We start from the raw sequence: 16,121 nt of genomic DNA, 5'->3' as shown, positions 1-16,121 counted from the left end.
TTTTTTTTCAAGTTTTCCTCTCTACAATTTGTCGTTAATGTTGTACCTTTGATGATGCGTGCCTTTGTAATTATAAACTAGCCATATGATGAAATCTGTGATTACTCAAGAAACTATAATAATAATAATAATAATAATAATAATATACTGACACCCGTAGAAAATCCTCTTTTTTTCTCTTTCTCTTTCTCTCTTGTTGTTGTTATTGTTTGTTAATTCTCTCTACCCGGCAGTGTGGGATGTTCCGTGATGTGTTGGGAACAGCGGGAAGGCAGTGGCGGGCGGAGCGTCGACTCGCCACGTTGGTCGCAGCCACACGCAGAAACCCCACGCAGAAGTGGACACACCGCATCTCAAAAACAGTACTCGCACGACAAAACATGCTAAGAACGAAAGAGGAGGAAGGAAGACAAAAAAGAAAAAGTCTCACAAGCCATCATAACACCAGCAAAAATAATACTACTAACAGAAATAGTATTCATATGAATACTACTACTAATACTAATATTAATAGTCGTAATGGTGGAAATGGTAGTAGTAGTAGTAGTAGTAGTAGTAGTAGTAGTAGACATCTCACACCGGATGATGTGGAGTTTCTACGCCGTCAACAGGAGGAGGCGGTTGCTGAAGATGACGCTCGCGCAGGTGCAACTGGGCGGAAATCAACTGGAAGGCAAACTGGTGGCCCAACATCATCTACCTCACATTTAGGTTACGATCGTGTAGATCAAGTAAGTGGAAAAAGTATTATTCAACAACGTTTTGATGCGTTAGCATATGAAGCCGTGTTGAAGTATGGACCACCTCTTCCTGCTGAATTTGTTGCGGAGAATGATATTGTATCACCGTTAATGTCTAATGCTTCATCAAGTAAGACTTCAAATACGAAGGATGAAGCTTTCTCTTTTTATGATGAGGTCTCTGTAAAACCTCATGAACTTTTTCAGATGATTCGACAATTAGATCCTTCTTTCAGTATTCACACACATGCCGATGGGGTTCCCTTCTCATTGTTACTTAAAAATTGTCTCTATTTTAGAGTCTGGGGTGGTCGTGTGCACTTTATGCGTTGTCTACACCGGGTCTCACCTAATGGTGATGGTGTGGCGGCTGATCTTGACAATAGTGAGACTCCGGGGGAAATAACGGTAGGACTCGCAAAGTATAAAATGCGTGAGGCCCCTTCCTTTGATGGTCTCCGTCAAGGACCACAACCATGGCTTTATAATTACAGAATGATGTGATGATGGAGAGAAAAGAAAGAAACACACTACAGCAATGAAAAAATATAATATTTTATTCCTACTGTTTTCTCCTTCGTTAGTCAGTTTCTTTCTTTCTCTTTTTTTTTTTCTTTTTACTCTTTTTCACCACATGTTTTTTGCGCTCCTGTGGTGCGTTTATTTATTTATGTTTTTTTTTTTTTTTTTGGTCTTTGGTTGTTGTTTTTTTTGTGTTTTTGCGTCTGTGGGGGGTGCTGTGGGTTATTACACATTTGAGTATGCGTCTTCTGTGTACAGCTTATATATATATATATATATATATATATGTATAGTACAAATGGAGGAAAAGGATTCTTTTTCTAATGAACATATGGGTGAGTTTGTAACGGATGCTATTTCTTCACTTCTGCAGCCGGCTACTTGCACAGCGGAGGTTATGCAACGTGCTCTAATGCAGCAGCAACTCCTTTACAAGGATATTGAGTCTCTAAATAACGAATTACAAGAGGCCCAGGGAAAGTTTAATACCATAAATAATACACAGCGTCATGAACTAGATAATTGTTGTACTAGAGTGGCAAGATGCCGTTCAGATGTGGCTGTTTTATTTAGACAACTCATAATGATAAAACAACGACTTTTACGTGTAAAGGAAGCTATATTAAAGCAGAAGGAAGAAGGATCAACGACTGCTGATAACGTACAAATAGGTACATATATCGAGGAGGAGCAAAAGGAAGAAGAAAAGGAAGAAAGGTCTGGTCAAGAGGAAACCGTAGAATAAAAGGTGGTACCAGATGAATGAGGAAAAAAATGGTACATTATGCTTTTTCTTTGTTTATTTCTGCTACTATTTTTTTTTTTTTTCTTTTTTACTGATGCTATTTTTCTCATTCTGTACAGATTAAAAAAAACAAAGAAACCATCGTTAGTATTCTGTTGGATTGATACAATGTTTTTTTTTTTTTTTTTTACTATTGTTTTCTTCTTGTTTTGTTGTTTTTTCTTAGGTGTTTTTTTTTTTTTTTTTTATCTGTAATTCAAGTGAAGAATTTTCTGTCAAACACTGTCTTCTGGTAGTCGTGCCTCCAGTCGCCCCGGAAGTGGGGCGGGTGTTCTTGATCAAGCCCAAGATGGTATTGGTGCGATGTTTAGTAGTGGTGGTACTGCTGCTGCCCGATACTGGGATAACTTCAAACATCAGGCGTACAACCTTGTAAGTGATGAACCACCAGAGGAGGTTGAAGTTCTAGAGATGCCAAGGGATAGTGGATGGGCGAATGACTTACATGAAATGTCTTCACTTTCATATAAACAACGTCTTATGGCATTTTTTCTTTCACTTGGTATGGGTTTATGTTTTGTCGTTGTAGCAAGTTTTTTTGCTTCTACAATAGCTATTTTCCCAAAAAAGTTTGCATTTTTTCTTACAGTGGGAAATCTTTTTTGTTTGGGATCTACAGCATTTCTTGTAGGTTTTCGTCAACAGATTCGATCTATCTTTGACGCAAAACGTCTAGAGGCGGCAATCCTATTTGTTGTCTCTGTTTTACTTACACTTGTTGCTACCTTGTACTGGAAATCAAGTATTCTAGCTGTTATTTTTGCGGTTGTACAGGTATTTTGTACATTGTGGTATGCCCTTAGTTATGTGCCTTTTGCACGTCACACTGTGGGATTAGTGTGGTCGTATGCTTGGGCTTTTCTCTCCCCTGTCATTAGTATTCTTGGAAAAGGTCTGCAACAGTGTTGTGGTTTTTTGTTTTCCAGCTTGCGGTAGATTCCCATTTTTTTTTTTTTTTTTTTTGCACGTAGAGAGAGCGGAATGGATGGGGTGTGAAAAAGGCGAGAAGACGAGAAAGAAAGAGTGGGCAACCACACATACAAGGAAAAAAAAAAAAAATAATGGAACAGAATTTTTGTTTGGATGTTTTCTTTTTTTCTAGAATATATTTTTTTTTTATTGTTCTCTCTCTTTGTGTGGAGTATTTCTTGAATATCATTATTTTCTCTGTTTTTTTTTTTTTTTTTCTTTGTTTGTTCTTGTTGTTTTCGTTTTCTCTTCTATGATTGTATATATATTGATGAGAGATGCTGTGCAGAACAAGAGTTGCATGGTTGGTTGCCACTAGTGGTGTGACGCTGCCAAAGTGGGTAACACGTGAGGAGGGTACTGTTGGCACACACACATGGCGCATGTTCTTTGAATGCCAGAATAATAATAATAATAATAATAACGACATCAACAAGATCAACAAAAACAATAATATCACAACAACTGCTACGATGCGGCCTTCTGCATGGCATGATCTAGCGCTGCATCCTTGTTCAGATTCGGCTATCATCACATTTGTGTGTGAAATACCGAAAGGAACTCGTGCCAAGATGGAACTTATGAAAGAGGAGGTTCATAATCCACTGGCGCAGGATGTACACCGGAAAAAACCCGGGAAACCCCTGCGTTTCTTCACATATGGTGATATTCCGTTTAATTACGGTTTTGCCCCCCGCACGTGGGAGGACCCCACCGAACTTGACGCCGACACCCGCTGCCACGGCGATGGGGATCCGATTGATGTTGTGCATTTGGGCGGGCGGCCCGCAGTGACCGGCGCGGTGCAGGCCGTGCGGGTGTTGGGTGTGTTGGGGCTCATTGATGAGGGCGAGACCGACTGGAAGATTATCGTAGAGCCGTACGGGGACCCACACGCGTATGGATCGTTGGCAAATGTGCCGCAGGAACTACGAGAGGGAATTGTGAAGTGGTTTCGTGAGTACAAAACGACAGATGGAAAGGGACGGAATGAGTTAACACATGGGGGAGAAATACGGGGAGTGGAGGATGCAATGCATGTTATTGGGGTATGTGCGCGACAGTATGAGAATCTTATCTCTGGTACAACAAAGAACCCTGGGTATTGGCTCCGTTAAATAATATTGTTCCCTGTGTACATATTACTAGTATTATTTTTAATATTGGTAATTAGTATCAGTTTAATTATTGGTTTTGCGTCTTCGTTTTGATTATTTCTTGATAAAATCGATGATTAGATCCCTGTATCAAGCAAAAGGAAAAATGGGAAAAGAAAAGAAAATAGTTTTTTTTTTTTTTTTTTTTTTTTTTTTTTTTATTTGTTACTGAAGAGTAAAAAATATTTTCCCCATTTTATTCTTGGTGTGGTAAAAATAATGTTTTTTTTTTCCTTTTTTTTCTCGTTTTCTTCGTTTTCTATTTACGATGCCTTTTTTTTCACTACAACACNCAGTTTAATTATTGGTTTTGCGTCTTCGTTTTGATTATTTCTTGATAAAATCGATGATTAGATCCCTGTATCAAGCAAAAGGAAAAATGGGAAAAGAAAAGAAAATAGTTTTTTTTTTTTTTTTTTTTTTTTTGAAGATGATTTATTTATTTTCTTTTCTTTTCCCCATTTTATTCTTGGTGTGGTAAAAATAATGTTTTTTTTTTCCTTTTTTTTCTCGTTTTCTTCGTTTTCTATTTACGATGCCTTTTTTTTCACTACAACACATCATATCATTTTAGTTGCGACAGTAAGTATGGGCAAGTCTAAGGCTATGCCAGGAACGGTGGATACCACCGAGGCCGATAAGGCAACACCGAAGTCTATTATTATTTACAGAGGTGAAGTGGGTAATAATGTACGTGCTCTTATGCATGATTGGCGTGCCGTTTTCCTCCCATGGAGCAGCAGGAATCTACATGGTAAAAATCGTTCACTTAAAGATTTCCTCGCTATTGCCTCATCGTTTAGTGTATCACATCTCCAGTTATTTACGGCTCCATCACATGGAACCTCACTTCGTATAATGCGTTTTGCAAATGGTCCAACTTTGTCGTTTCGTGTTCTTTCCTTTACATTACGTCATGAAATTACGGCAAAACAGCGGCGCCCTGTTTCTATGAGTCAAGCTGTTTGGGAAGTTGCCCCAATTGTGGTATTAAATAACTTTACTCATCCAGATGCTCAACGACGTCCTGAGGTACCTTTACTGGAAGCCACTTTTAAAGGTATGTTCCCAACTGTAAATATTCAACTTGTCAAGAATAGTGATATTCAACGTATTTGTTTATTTCACTATGATCATGTGGAACAGCTTGTGGAAGTACGACATTACTTTATTAATGCTAAAGCTGTGGGTGTCAGTAAAACGGTTAAAAAACTCCTTGAACGCCGCTGTCCGACAAAACTCGGCACACTTGAGTCTATAGATGACGTGCTCGACCGCGAGGATGTTTGGTCAGACACTGATGGTGAAGGTGAAGAAGTTCCACTGGCACAACCATTCCGCCAGCATCGTGAACAATGCCGTATTAAACTGCAAGAGATAGGACCTCGTCTCACTCTGCAGTTAGTAAAGGTAACGAACGGATTTGCATCAGGTGAGGTGTTGTATCATAAATTTGAACAGAAATCAGCAGAGGAAGTGGCACGAAATGGGGCAAAGGTACGTACAAAGCAACGTGAAAAGGCAAAACGTAAAGCTGAACAGGATGAAAATGTTCGCAGGAAGAAAGATATGAAAGAAGAACGTCTGCAAAAGAAACGTCAACGGAGGGAGGAAGCCATGCGACAGCAGGAAGAAAATCCATTGGAAGTTGCTGATTCCGGTTATGGTGCTGATGCTGAGTAATTTTTCCTTTTACTCTTTATTTCTTTTTTTCTTTACTCGTACACATATATTTATATATATATATATATATATATATATATATCTACAAGATTAGTAAAAGAATCAAACAAACAAAGTAAAGACGTAGAGGTGTGTACTCTTTCATTTATTCTCTTGTAGAGAGATAACATATTAAACTAAACCTCTTAAAAAGGGAAAAATAGTTTAACATTTTTGTATGAATGGATCTTGTAAAATGTCTGTTTTTTTTTTTTTTTTCTTTCTTTCTTTTTTGTTTTTGCTTCAAGGTTACATCTCTCTCTCTCTCTCTCTCTCTCTATCTATCTCTCTTTCTACTTGGGGGAGAGAAGAAATGCAATCTATTCATTGGTTGCTTAAATTAGCCATACCATGTGTTGTGCGTTTTTGTCTGCAAACTTTACTTGATGGATTATTGGCATGGAAGGATATACACAAAACACTTTACGTTCTTTTTTGTTTCTTCACAGGCCGAAGCCATCTTGCGTATCCACCTTCTCTTCAGCAACTTAAAAGTAAAAAAGCTGAATTAGCTCGTTACCGACGTCAACCGAACTCTTCTTCTTATGTCTCCTCTGGTGGAAGTTCAACACCGGAGTGGTTAGGCTCATCTCTAGATGATGTATCGATAAATGAAAGCCGAGGTAATGAAAAAAAATCCACCTCAACTGAACGTGATGAGAATATATCAAAAGGAAAAGAAGATGTTTTAGAAGGAGAACGTTGGGTTCGTCGTCGTTTGTTACGTGGTTGTAAAGGAGAAATATCAGAGTGGTTACCTCTTACACGTGTAGTACCACTTGTTTCACCACATTACCACCTTTGTTACTCTGAAAGTTTACACCGTCTTGTTGGTAATGTTGTAGGTCCTATTCAACTACCTACAATATCTGTTTTACCTACTAGACATACAGCACCCCAATGGCCACCGCACTCCTTTGGTCGTTCTGGTAATAGACATGGTGTACGTAGTGATGATTTATCTTTAACCACTGATGAGTACAGTAGTACCGCAAGCGCACAAGGTCGTTCTCAGTGGGGTACAGTGACAACTAATAATAATATTAATAGTGATGGTATTAATAATAGTAGACTTATTTCTGGTGTTACTTCAGTAGTTTACCGACGTGAAAGTAGTAAGCAAGTTCAGTTTGACCGATATGTAGCTTCAAGAATACCTCTACATTCCATCGCCTCTATTACCTCTCATCATGTGCTTTCTTATCAGGCTACACGTCAAAAAGTGCTTATTATGGATCTTGATGAAACTCTTTGCTTTGTATCGACTAATAAAGATGCCTCTTATTTACCTCCTACTTTCTCAGAAGTAATTCCAACAGCATCAGGAGCAGAACTTTTTCACGTGTGGGAAAGACCATATGTTCGTCTATTTTTAAGCACAATGGCGAGACTTTTTAATATAGTTCTTTTTACTTCTTCAACAAAACCGTACGCAGATTCTATTCTTCGTCGATTAGATCCAAACCATCTTATAAAAAGATGCTACTATCGTCAACACTGTAGACAGGTTGCACGATCTGCTTTGGTATCATCATCATCATGCCGACTTGATACAAACAAAATAACACCTATTAGTTCACAAGATTCTTCTCGATCTACATCTAGTGGTGGTGATTCTGGTAATAGGAATTCACTTGAGGGAGCTGCACAAGCTTCCATTAGTGGAATTTCAAAAACACCCAAGATTAATAATAATAATAATAATAATAATAATAATAATAATAATAATAATAATAATAATAATACAAGAAATGTAATACTTGTGAAAGACCTTCGTATTTTAAAGGTTCCACCAGAGTTGATGATTATGATTGACAACGTTGAGGAATGTGTAGTTGCTAACCGAGATAATGCACTCATCATTCCGCCTTTTTTACCTCGAGGAAAAATGGAAGCCGCAAACGATGACGCAGAAGATAGTGTTTTGCGAACTCTTATGCCATTACTAGAGGCTTTGCTTGTAGTCCCTGATGTTCGCTCTATTTTGCGTCACGGAAAGGTTGTTCTTAGTGATCAAAGAGCAACCAACACCCAGATGCAAACAGTCTCCGATGTTTGAATTATATCCGTCTTTTTATTTTCCTCCTTATCTTTTACTTCATTTTTTTTTTTTCTTTTGTTTTCCTTTTTACCATGGATGTTGATGCATTATATGGGAATAACTAATTATTATTACTATTATTATTATTATTGTCTATTATTTATTATTTTTGATTTGCGTCGCCTTTAAATGTATTTCTTTTTTTCTTTCTTTTGCAGGGGGAGGGTTATTATATCCTCTTTTTCTTTTTTTCTCTCTCACTTATTGTGTTCCTCCCTTCTTTCTTTTTTTTTTTTTCTTTTCTTTACCCATTCTTCCTGCTCCAACCTTTACGGTGTGGCCACAAAATAGAAGAGAAAGAAAAAAAAAAGGGGGAAAGAAAGTAAAAAAAAAAAAAAAAAAAATACGTTGTGTAGTTGTGCGGATTGATGCTCCTCCGCTTTGGCAGACTCTCGCTGGGCATCACCGCAGCCGCCGTTGTGGTGGTCGCCCCCATCGGCAGTCGTGCGTACCTCCTCCGTGGGACAGCCCATCCACTCGCACCCAAGCGACGAGTAAAGCCGGTGGTGTCCTCCTCCTCTTCCACTTCAGGAGGGAAAGGGGCGGAAGAGTCCATGGATCCTGCGAAGCCGCAACCGAAAAGAAAAAGAAATAAGGAGACTCAGAATCCGGCGGAGTCTAAGAAACCACAAGGTGGTCGTAACGTTTTATCACAGATGAATAAAGGAATTTCACATTCAATACCTACTGGGAAAGATAAAGAAGAAGGGATAGAAGTAAATAAGACGGAAGCGTTTAAAAAAGTAGAAAGTGTTAACCATGAAACAACAGGGCCATTGAGAATTGATCTTATGCGTGTTGTAGAAGAGTGGAGAGCAGCTTGTACAACTGAACCATTGGTTGAAACAGAAAGTAAAGATGTACAAGAAGATGGTAAAAATGTTATATCGTCTGGTAATGGAACTATTAACTCAAAAGGAACGACACCAACTACGACGACAACAACAACAACAACAACAACAACAACAATAACTATGCCATCATCTACATCTACATCAACAAGTACTACTACTAATACTACTACTCTTGGATCTGCTGCTTTGGGTGCTTTACTTACACGTGCGGTGAAGTTACCAGATGAATATCCTATGCTTCACAATGTATTACATGCGCATCAAGAGAAGTTACAACGACAAGGTGGTATAAATACATTTCATACAGATGAAATTGTACGAAATATAGAAGATTTTTCTCTTCTTCTTGCTTTTTTACGTATATACCGAACTAGTGCTTTTAACAATACCTCTGTGTATGAAAAGATAATGGAAAATCTTGTACAGTCTATGATTAAATGGTATAAAGAGTTATATACCACTTCTGTATCTAAACATAAATATTCACAACAACAACAGAAGCAACTTGAGACTTCAATGAAAATGGGACTTTTGTTACTTGGTCTTGAAATTAGACGAAACTACTTTGGATTATATAGCTCTGCTACTTCTAATACTTCTACTAGAGAAAATAAGAAACAAAAATCGAATAAAACACGGAAAACGAGTTCTTGTGATCACAAAAAATGGTTAGAAGATATTACGAAACAACTATTGGAAGAGGTTGCTATTTCTGCCACGAACCGCATCTCAGAGGAGGAAAATAAACGTGAACTTCACTCACTAACAGAAGCTGTTGTTGATATTGCACTTCTTCTTCTAACTTCTACAATGTCGAATGAATTATCTACACAAACACAATGTGTACAGAATTGGGAAAGTTGTATAAATCAGACACAAACGGATGCTGATACTTACCTTTCTAGTAAATTAACGGAAGAATTTATTAATAGTAATTTATTAAATATTCAAACACATATTTTTGATTTAATAGATGCTTTACGATACTTTTCAATTGCGGACTCTGTCGTACCTCCACTTCTTCGAGATCGTTTGAGATGTGGAGTGACAGATTGTCTACAGAAAGTATGTGGTAGAGTTAGCTCACGTCCTGAGCTTTTCACAGATATTCTTTGTACTCCAGAGATGGTAAGACGTGTACAAACATTACCATCTAGCGATCTCTGCGAAGCGGTTCAAGCTGCAATATTTACAGGAGCAGCACATTTTTATCAATGTGCTAATGACACCATTATTGATAGCTTACTGCAACAATTAAAGGTGGGAAAAGATTTTTCTAATTACTATGAGGGTGAAGTGGATAACATTACGGGTGGAAGGAATGATATTGATGATGATGATGATAATAATAATAATAATAATAGTAATAATAGTGATAATAACACTATGAAAAAAATATCTATTCAATCGAAACGTACAAAAGTAGCATTTGCACTTTTTTCTGCTGGATTTGACCCAGAAGCCGTTTTAAGCAGTGGCCTTTGTGTTGGACACAATACTGTAGAGGCATTAGAGCTGCTATATGCTGCTTCTCTCTTCTCAAGATCATTTGCCCTGGCACCATTGCCAGCGCGTCTTTCTACATCTCTCATGACTGAAAGTGCCGCATTAATTGAGTCTATCATTCGTGCAGGGAATCGTGTAACGGTAACACCAACAGAACTGCTGGAAGAACCAAAGTCTCTTGGGGATTTATTATCAGAGCAGTTACAACGAGAGCAAAAAAATACTATCCATACTAAAGATAATAATAATAATAATAATAATAATAATAATAATAATAATAATAATAATAATAATAATAATAATAATAATAATACTAGGGATGGTGGAATTAGTAATAGTAAACACATTATTCGAAAAGGTGAGATTGTGTCTCTTGGTATGATTTTACATTTATCTCTTACAACTGCAGTAGAACTTCTTGTTAGAGGAGAAGAAAAGCGATTAACCACACACCTTGTACGACTACTTACTTTACTAGAACGAGAAGGATCATATCATTACCTTATAGATGGGATGGTATTGTTAATAGATGGTTTTGTGGAACGTTTTCATATTGCTGGACAACATCAAAGTCTAAGGAGAGGAAATATATTAAATAGTACTTCACCTGAAGTTGAACGTTCACTTACAGAGGTGACCGCACTTTTTGTTCCTCGAGTTGTAGAAGCTGTACAACGTCAATTAGCAAGAACTAAACGTACAAGTGCTATGAGTGATGCAGAGGGAGAAGCAGCCGCTGAACTATTACAGGAGATATTACATTTTACTGTTTATGTTACCGCTTGTGGAATGAATGCAACAACGGCAAAACAACTTGTAGGATTACATGCAATGGTTGTTAAGAGTCTTGTATCTGTTGGAAAAGCTGGTAATGTCTCTTCACTTGCAGAGACTGTAATGCGAATGAATATTCTAGTTTCTCATGTAGGAGCTAAACAACGTGATTTTGGGGTTACACGGCATCCTACTTCTCTCGGTTTACGATATTGTAGTATTGTTCTTAATGATGTAGTGGCTGCTCATCTTAAGCCTATTGCTGCAGATATTAGACGTGGAAGTAATATTGCAGCTACACAAGAACGTTTTCAAGTACTCTCTATTGTAAGTCTTCTCTATCGTCTTGTTTCTGAACATGCTGTAGAAGCAGAACCAACGGAACTTCGAGCTTTTCGAACGGATGTTCTGGATCCTGCATTAACACGTGTTTTACAACAACAAAATAATGGAACTAATCAAATAGATGAAGCACTTGATCTTGCAGCATTAAGTGAAATTACAGTTGTCATGTGTGTTCCTCACACCATTCATCATCTCTCTCATCAATTACTTGATCAACTTGCCACTGCAGTAACTATAGTAGTACCAAAGGAATTGAGGTTAATTACTACTAAAGATCAACGACGACATGCAAGTAAGATAGCTGCACGTCTTCTTGTATCAGCAGCTGCTGTATGTCAACTTCGACAAGAGAAACTTACAGAACGATATCTTGCAATTGTTCATGTACTTGGTCCTTTACTTCTTCCTTCAGATATTTCATCCGTATTATGGTCCTTTTCTACTTTTCATGTTCCTGTTAATGGACAAGCTGTAGTAACTCTACGTATACTTTTGGCAAAAGAAGCAGCATCGTCCAATTCAACACTTTCTGTACCACAAACCATGTCAGCTCTACAAGTATTATGTGAATTGGAAGATACTAGTCGATTTGAATATACAAAAATATTACGCCGTATTATTCATTTTGAACACCAAATGAGTCCAGGAGAAGCTGGAATCGTTGTTCGTATAGCAACTAAATTACAGTTGCTTGGTAAAACTTTACCTCCTGAAGATTTAGAATTTTTATTTAATATTCCGACATTACTTGCAGATATAGTATTACGCATGCGACAACAATGTACAGTATCGGATGTCCCACTTGTTTTACGAGGATTTTCTCAGATAAGTAAAGAACGATATGGTGATTTACAGGAACGTATAATGAAAGCATACATACTTCGTACTATTCAGGTATGTCCATTTTTAGACTCTAAAGAGGTAGTTGAATGCCTTGAGAGTTACTCCATAGCACGTATAAGTCATCAATATCTCTTTGGGGTTTTATTAGCTCGAGTAACGGAAGTAAAATTAAAGTTCTCATTACCTCTTGCGGTCCGTCTTGTTATGTGTGGAGTTAATTCTACATGGGACAAAACTGTACACACAGCTTGTCTTACTGCTGCTCAACCAGTGTTCCTTGGTCTTGTACGTCATTTACTTCAAAGTGATCCAAGTTCACTTCCCTCTGTTGCAAGTAATGCTGTTGTGGTACTTCAGTGCTTAACGGAAGCATTCCCTAACGATCATATAAGTGATCTTGTATTACAGAATATGGCTGCTCATCATAATGCTATTTCCTTATCAACAATGATGGCAGTATTACAACTCATTGAGAAGAAGAGTTCAACAGAATACAGTATTCTTCGATGCTTTACAGAGCATGCTGCATCTAAATTATTTCCACAGACTTCACACAAAGCATTTGCAGAACTAACGCGACAATTTATTCAATGCGGTGTGCGATCTAGGGCTCTATTTGATGCAGTGGCTAAACGTTTTAAAGAAATAAACAATACTTGTGACTGTAGTGTGCTTGCAACTCTTGCTGATGCTTTTACTACTGCTCATGTCGATTTAGAAGAAGATGTGATTAACACACATATTAAGCGTACACTAATCTTGGCAAAGGAGGAACAAAATAGTTTTGAATTTTCTTACTGTATCAGTTTGTTAAACTTTTTCTCACTTCTAGAAAAGAAACAAACCGAACAAGTAACTGTATTGATTCTTAAAACTGCTGCCAAATCTCTAAAAGAAAATCGTACCTCTCATAATAAGAAACTTCAACCCACTATAACAGACATTAACACCATCTTTTCTGCTTCTATTAATGTACTACCGCCACATCATGGTACTATTGCAAACCTTTGTGCTGACGCCCTACTTGACGTTATTGAGGAAGAACGCCATGATAACGGGGATTCTCAGCGGTTTGTTGGCAGTGGTTGGCATACAGACCTTACTTTAGTAGTCCAGCTCACCAAAAGTATGGTGCAATTGGGATTAGCAAACCATGCAGCAGCCCACCACCTCTTTGAGGTTTTATACGATAAGCGAGGCGCGCTAATGCGACGTCGTTTGCTTTTGCAAAGCACAACGGAAGCGATAAAGAGTGCCGGTGAAAATGCTCATCCACAGCTTTTTGCTCTTCTTGTAGAAGGAAAACTTTTGGCTTAACTATCCTAACCTATGTGCTATAGCAAGCCGCTAATACTTCTATTAACAATCTACTCTGGATGTTAGGTGACGCAATACCGAAATATTACCAAAAAATAATACTAAAATGTGTTTCCATCTTCTCTGCTTGTAGTACTTAAAACTACCTATTCTCCTTTAATAGATACCACCTTATTTTGAAACCCCTCAAAGAACTGAAAAAGGAGCACAATGTCATTAGCTGCATCGTTAAAACCACAAAAGCGCCTATATCTTCTAATATCTGTTCCACTTATCACCATGCTGCTCACATTTCCACTACTATGGGGTTGGAGTCTGACTCTCTTGGACGAAGATATCCGTCCCAACAATTCTTTTCTTGGAACACCGAACATCAGTGAACAAGAGAATCTCAACTACACCTCTTATCTTCCGGTAACCATGTCAATTGTGCCGCAGTGGTACGCCAGTGCACGAAGACCGGATAGTTTGTCGATGATGCTACAGCCACGAGAATACCGTCGCATGACGTGTGCCCAGCTGCGCACACAGCACCAGCGTGAGTTCGATATTGTGTCGGGACGCAACAAATTCCGGAAGAATCAAGAGACAGACCCTCGTACCCTACTATTCCGTGACCCACACCCCGTGTGTGGACGCTACCTGCTCTCACGTCTAACGGGTGGGAAGCACCGCTATGTGTTTGTTGTGCGTACCGGGCGCTCCCAGGCGTCACAGTTGCCCAGTGTGCTGACGGTGAGGGCGGGGGATTGGAGTGAGGACATTGTGATTGAGCAGTGTGGGCAGTGCATGGAGGCGGTGGCTTCGGATGCGGATGCGTGCAGCGAGGATGTGCTGTTCAGAGCCCGTCTCTTCAATGCCAACCGTGTGCTGGATGCGGAGGTGGTGCCTCCTGGAGGTGGCGGGGCTGCGCAAGACGGGCACGGGCGTGTGGCGAGGGTTGTGCGCTTCCGTCCCCTCGACCCCGGTGACTACACGCTGGAGGTGAAAATGGTACACTACAACGGTAACAGTGATAATTACAAAAGATGTAGAAATCTTGGTAGAATTGGATTGCATTACACGTCTAAATATCGAAACTTTTTCTTTTACAATGGAGTGTGTGATGTGCAGCGCCTTGTGTACGGCAGTCCGCTGCGTGTGCGTGTGTTGCCTGCTGTGGATGTGCCCACGCTCCATGTGACTCCCCCCTTCTGCAACATTTCCACGAACTACAACACCAGTGAGGGTGGGCAGTGGGTGCGCTTCGTTGATGGCGCTGACCCGCATACTCCAGAGGGTGCTCCACACCCGCTCGCAGCGAACTGCACCGCTGGAGACCGCTACTGTCACGGCAACCCTGTGTCACTGACGGACCCTGGTGGCTATAACAACCACCTGGTGTGGGTGCCGAGCACATGCCGGCTGCGTCTCTTCGCTAAGGGCACAGGGGGACCGTCCACAGTGTGTCTGCGCACACCTTCGTTCCGCACGCGACAGACAGAAATATTGTTTGCTGGTGATAGCATGGCACGTGAGCATTACTCCAACTGCGAGGAGACACTTTCTAATCGAAGTAATTCTTTATTACGATGTCGCAGGATTGAGTTTTTAGTGAAAGCAAAACGATATACACGTGCAAGTGCTTTGCTTAGAGTTAATGCTGCATTAGACACTGTCAATGATGCTACAGTTTTTGTTACAAACATGGGCATGCAGTATATGGTCACCGAAGGAACAAAAACCCAATGGGTGGAGTTTGTTGATCTCTTTGTGCGTGAGTGGCGACGGCGTAACCTGACAGTGCTGCGCGGTCCGTACACGACGATGCCGCCATTCGGTGCGCCAGCGACTGTTGAAGCACCTGGTGATGCTGAGTGGCAGCAGTACATGTGGGAGCAGAACCAACGCAGTCGTGCCATAATGCGGTCGGCAGCTGGGGAGCACAGCCGCTTTCCGCCACACGTGGAATGGGCCGTGTGGTTGTCACCACCCACAGTGCAATATGCGCATTCTGGCATGACCCACCAGAGGGAGGTTGAGTGGGATCGTCTGGCGTATGAGCGATTGCAGAAGATTGGTTTTATTCGCCTGGATGCACTGACACCCACACACTCGCGGCAGGAGGGAACATGGGATGGGCTGCATTACCTACCCCGTGCAAATGCAGCAATGTCTCCTCGTCGCAATCCACGTGCTGCCGTTCAGGAGTTTAATGGTGGTGTCTCTTTTATGCTCTTCCTCATCTTGCTCAACGTGGTGTGTTTCTCGTGATGTTGGCTGCTGGCTTTGCGCGTTTTTTCTTGCTTTTTTGTGCGTTATTTCTCTCAGCTGTGCATTTTTGCATTTTCTTCATGTGCTCTTGGTCTGTGTGTGGTGGTTGGGTGTGTTTCCCCTTGACCCTGTGCTGGTGACGCAGCCCTTTGCACTGCATCCGTGGCTGCGTCATTTTATTTGTCTCTTTGTTGCTTTTCTACGCCTTTTATT

At 39.9% G+C, this 16,121-nt stretch overlaps 8 protein-coding genes across 8 annotated transcripts; all 8 read left to right on the top strand.

Annotated features, from left to right (window-relative positions):
* Positions 1–239: 239 nt before the first annotated feature.
* Positions 240–1,244, top strand: TM35_000012700 (uncharacterized protein; the record flags this gene model as incomplete). Its single annotated transcript, XM_029020951.1, has 1 exon — positions 240–1,244. The coding sequence occupies one exon, from the start codon at positions 240–242 to the stop codon at positions 1,242–1,244; it is 1,005 nt and encodes a 334-aa protein (XP_028887459.1).
* Positions 1,245–1,560: 316 nt separating this feature from the next.
* On the top strand, positions 1,561–2,007 carry TM35_000012690 (uncharacterized protein; the record flags this gene model as incomplete). The annotated part of the gene is made up of 1 exon (XM_029020950.1): positions 1,561–2,007. One exon carries the CDS (start codon positions 1,561–1,563, stop codon positions 2,005–2,007), a length of 447 nt encoding a protein of 148 aa, XP_028887458.1.
* A 363-nt stretch (positions 2,008–2,370) lies between these two features.
* On the top strand, positions 2,371–3,003 carry TM35_000012680 (uncharacterized protein; the record flags this gene model as incomplete). Its single annotated transcript, XM_029020949.1, has 1 exon — positions 2,371–3,003. The coding sequence occupies one exon, from the start codon at positions 2,371–2,373 to the stop codon at positions 3,001–3,003; it is 633 nt and encodes a 210-aa protein (XP_028887457.1).
* A 311-nt stretch (positions 3,004–3,314) lies between these two features.
* TM35_000012670 (putative inorganic pyrophosphatase) lies at positions 3,315–4,154 on the top strand (the record flags this gene model as incomplete). The annotated part of the gene is made up of 1 exon (XM_029020948.1): positions 3,315–4,154. The coding sequence occupies one exon, from the start codon at positions 3,315–3,317 to the stop codon at positions 4,152–4,154; it is 840 nt and encodes a 279-aa protein (XP_028887456.1).
* Positions 4,155–4,781: 627 nt separating this feature from the next.
* TM35_000012660 (peter pan protein) lies at positions 4,782–5,876 on the top strand (the record flags this gene model as incomplete). The annotated part of the gene is made up of 1 exon (XM_029020947.1): positions 4,782–5,876. The coding sequence occupies one exon, from the start codon at positions 4,782–4,784 to the stop codon at positions 5,874–5,876; it is 1,095 nt and encodes a 364-aa protein (XP_028887455.1).
* A 352-nt stretch (positions 5,877–6,228) lies between these two features.
* TM35_000012650 (putative CTD nuclear envelope phosphatase 1A-like) lies at positions 6,229–7,974 on the top strand (the record flags this gene model as incomplete). The annotated part of the gene is made up of 1 exon (XM_029020946.1): positions 6,229–7,974. The coding sequence occupies one exon, from the start codon at positions 6,229–6,231 to the stop codon at positions 7,972–7,974; it is 1,746 nt and encodes a 581-aa protein (XP_028887454.1).
* Positions 7,975–8,384: 410 nt separating this feature from the next.
* Positions 8,385–13,655, top strand: TM35_000012640 (uncharacterized protein; the record flags this gene model as incomplete). Its single annotated transcript, XM_029020945.1, has 1 exon — positions 8,385–13,655. The coding sequence occupies one exon, from the start codon at positions 8,385–8,387 to the stop codon at positions 13,653–13,655; it is 5,271 nt and encodes a 1,756-aa protein (XP_028887453.1).
* A 210-nt stretch (positions 13,656–13,865) lies between these two features.
* On the top strand, positions 13,866–15,908 carry TM35_000012630 (putative GPI-anchored surface protein; the record flags this gene model as incomplete). The annotated part of the gene is made up of 1 exon (XM_029020944.1): positions 13,866–15,908. The coding sequence occupies one exon, from the start codon at positions 13,866–13,868 to the stop codon at positions 15,906–15,908; it is 2,043 nt and encodes a 680-aa protein (XP_028887452.1).
* Positions 15,909–16,121: the final 213 nt, after the last annotated feature.

Source organism: Trypanosoma theileri (genome assembly GCF_002087225.1).
Source record: "Trypanosoma theileri isolate Edinburgh chromosome Unknown TM35_Tth_1_V1, whole genome shotgun sequence".
Taxonomy (NCBI): domain Eukaryota; phylum Euglenozoa; class Kinetoplastea; order Trypanosomatida; family Trypanosomatidae; genus Trypanosoma; species Trypanosoma theileri.
The sequence above is the reverse complement of the archived record's forward strand: the minus strand, read 5'-3'. Positions and strand labels throughout refer to the sequence as shown.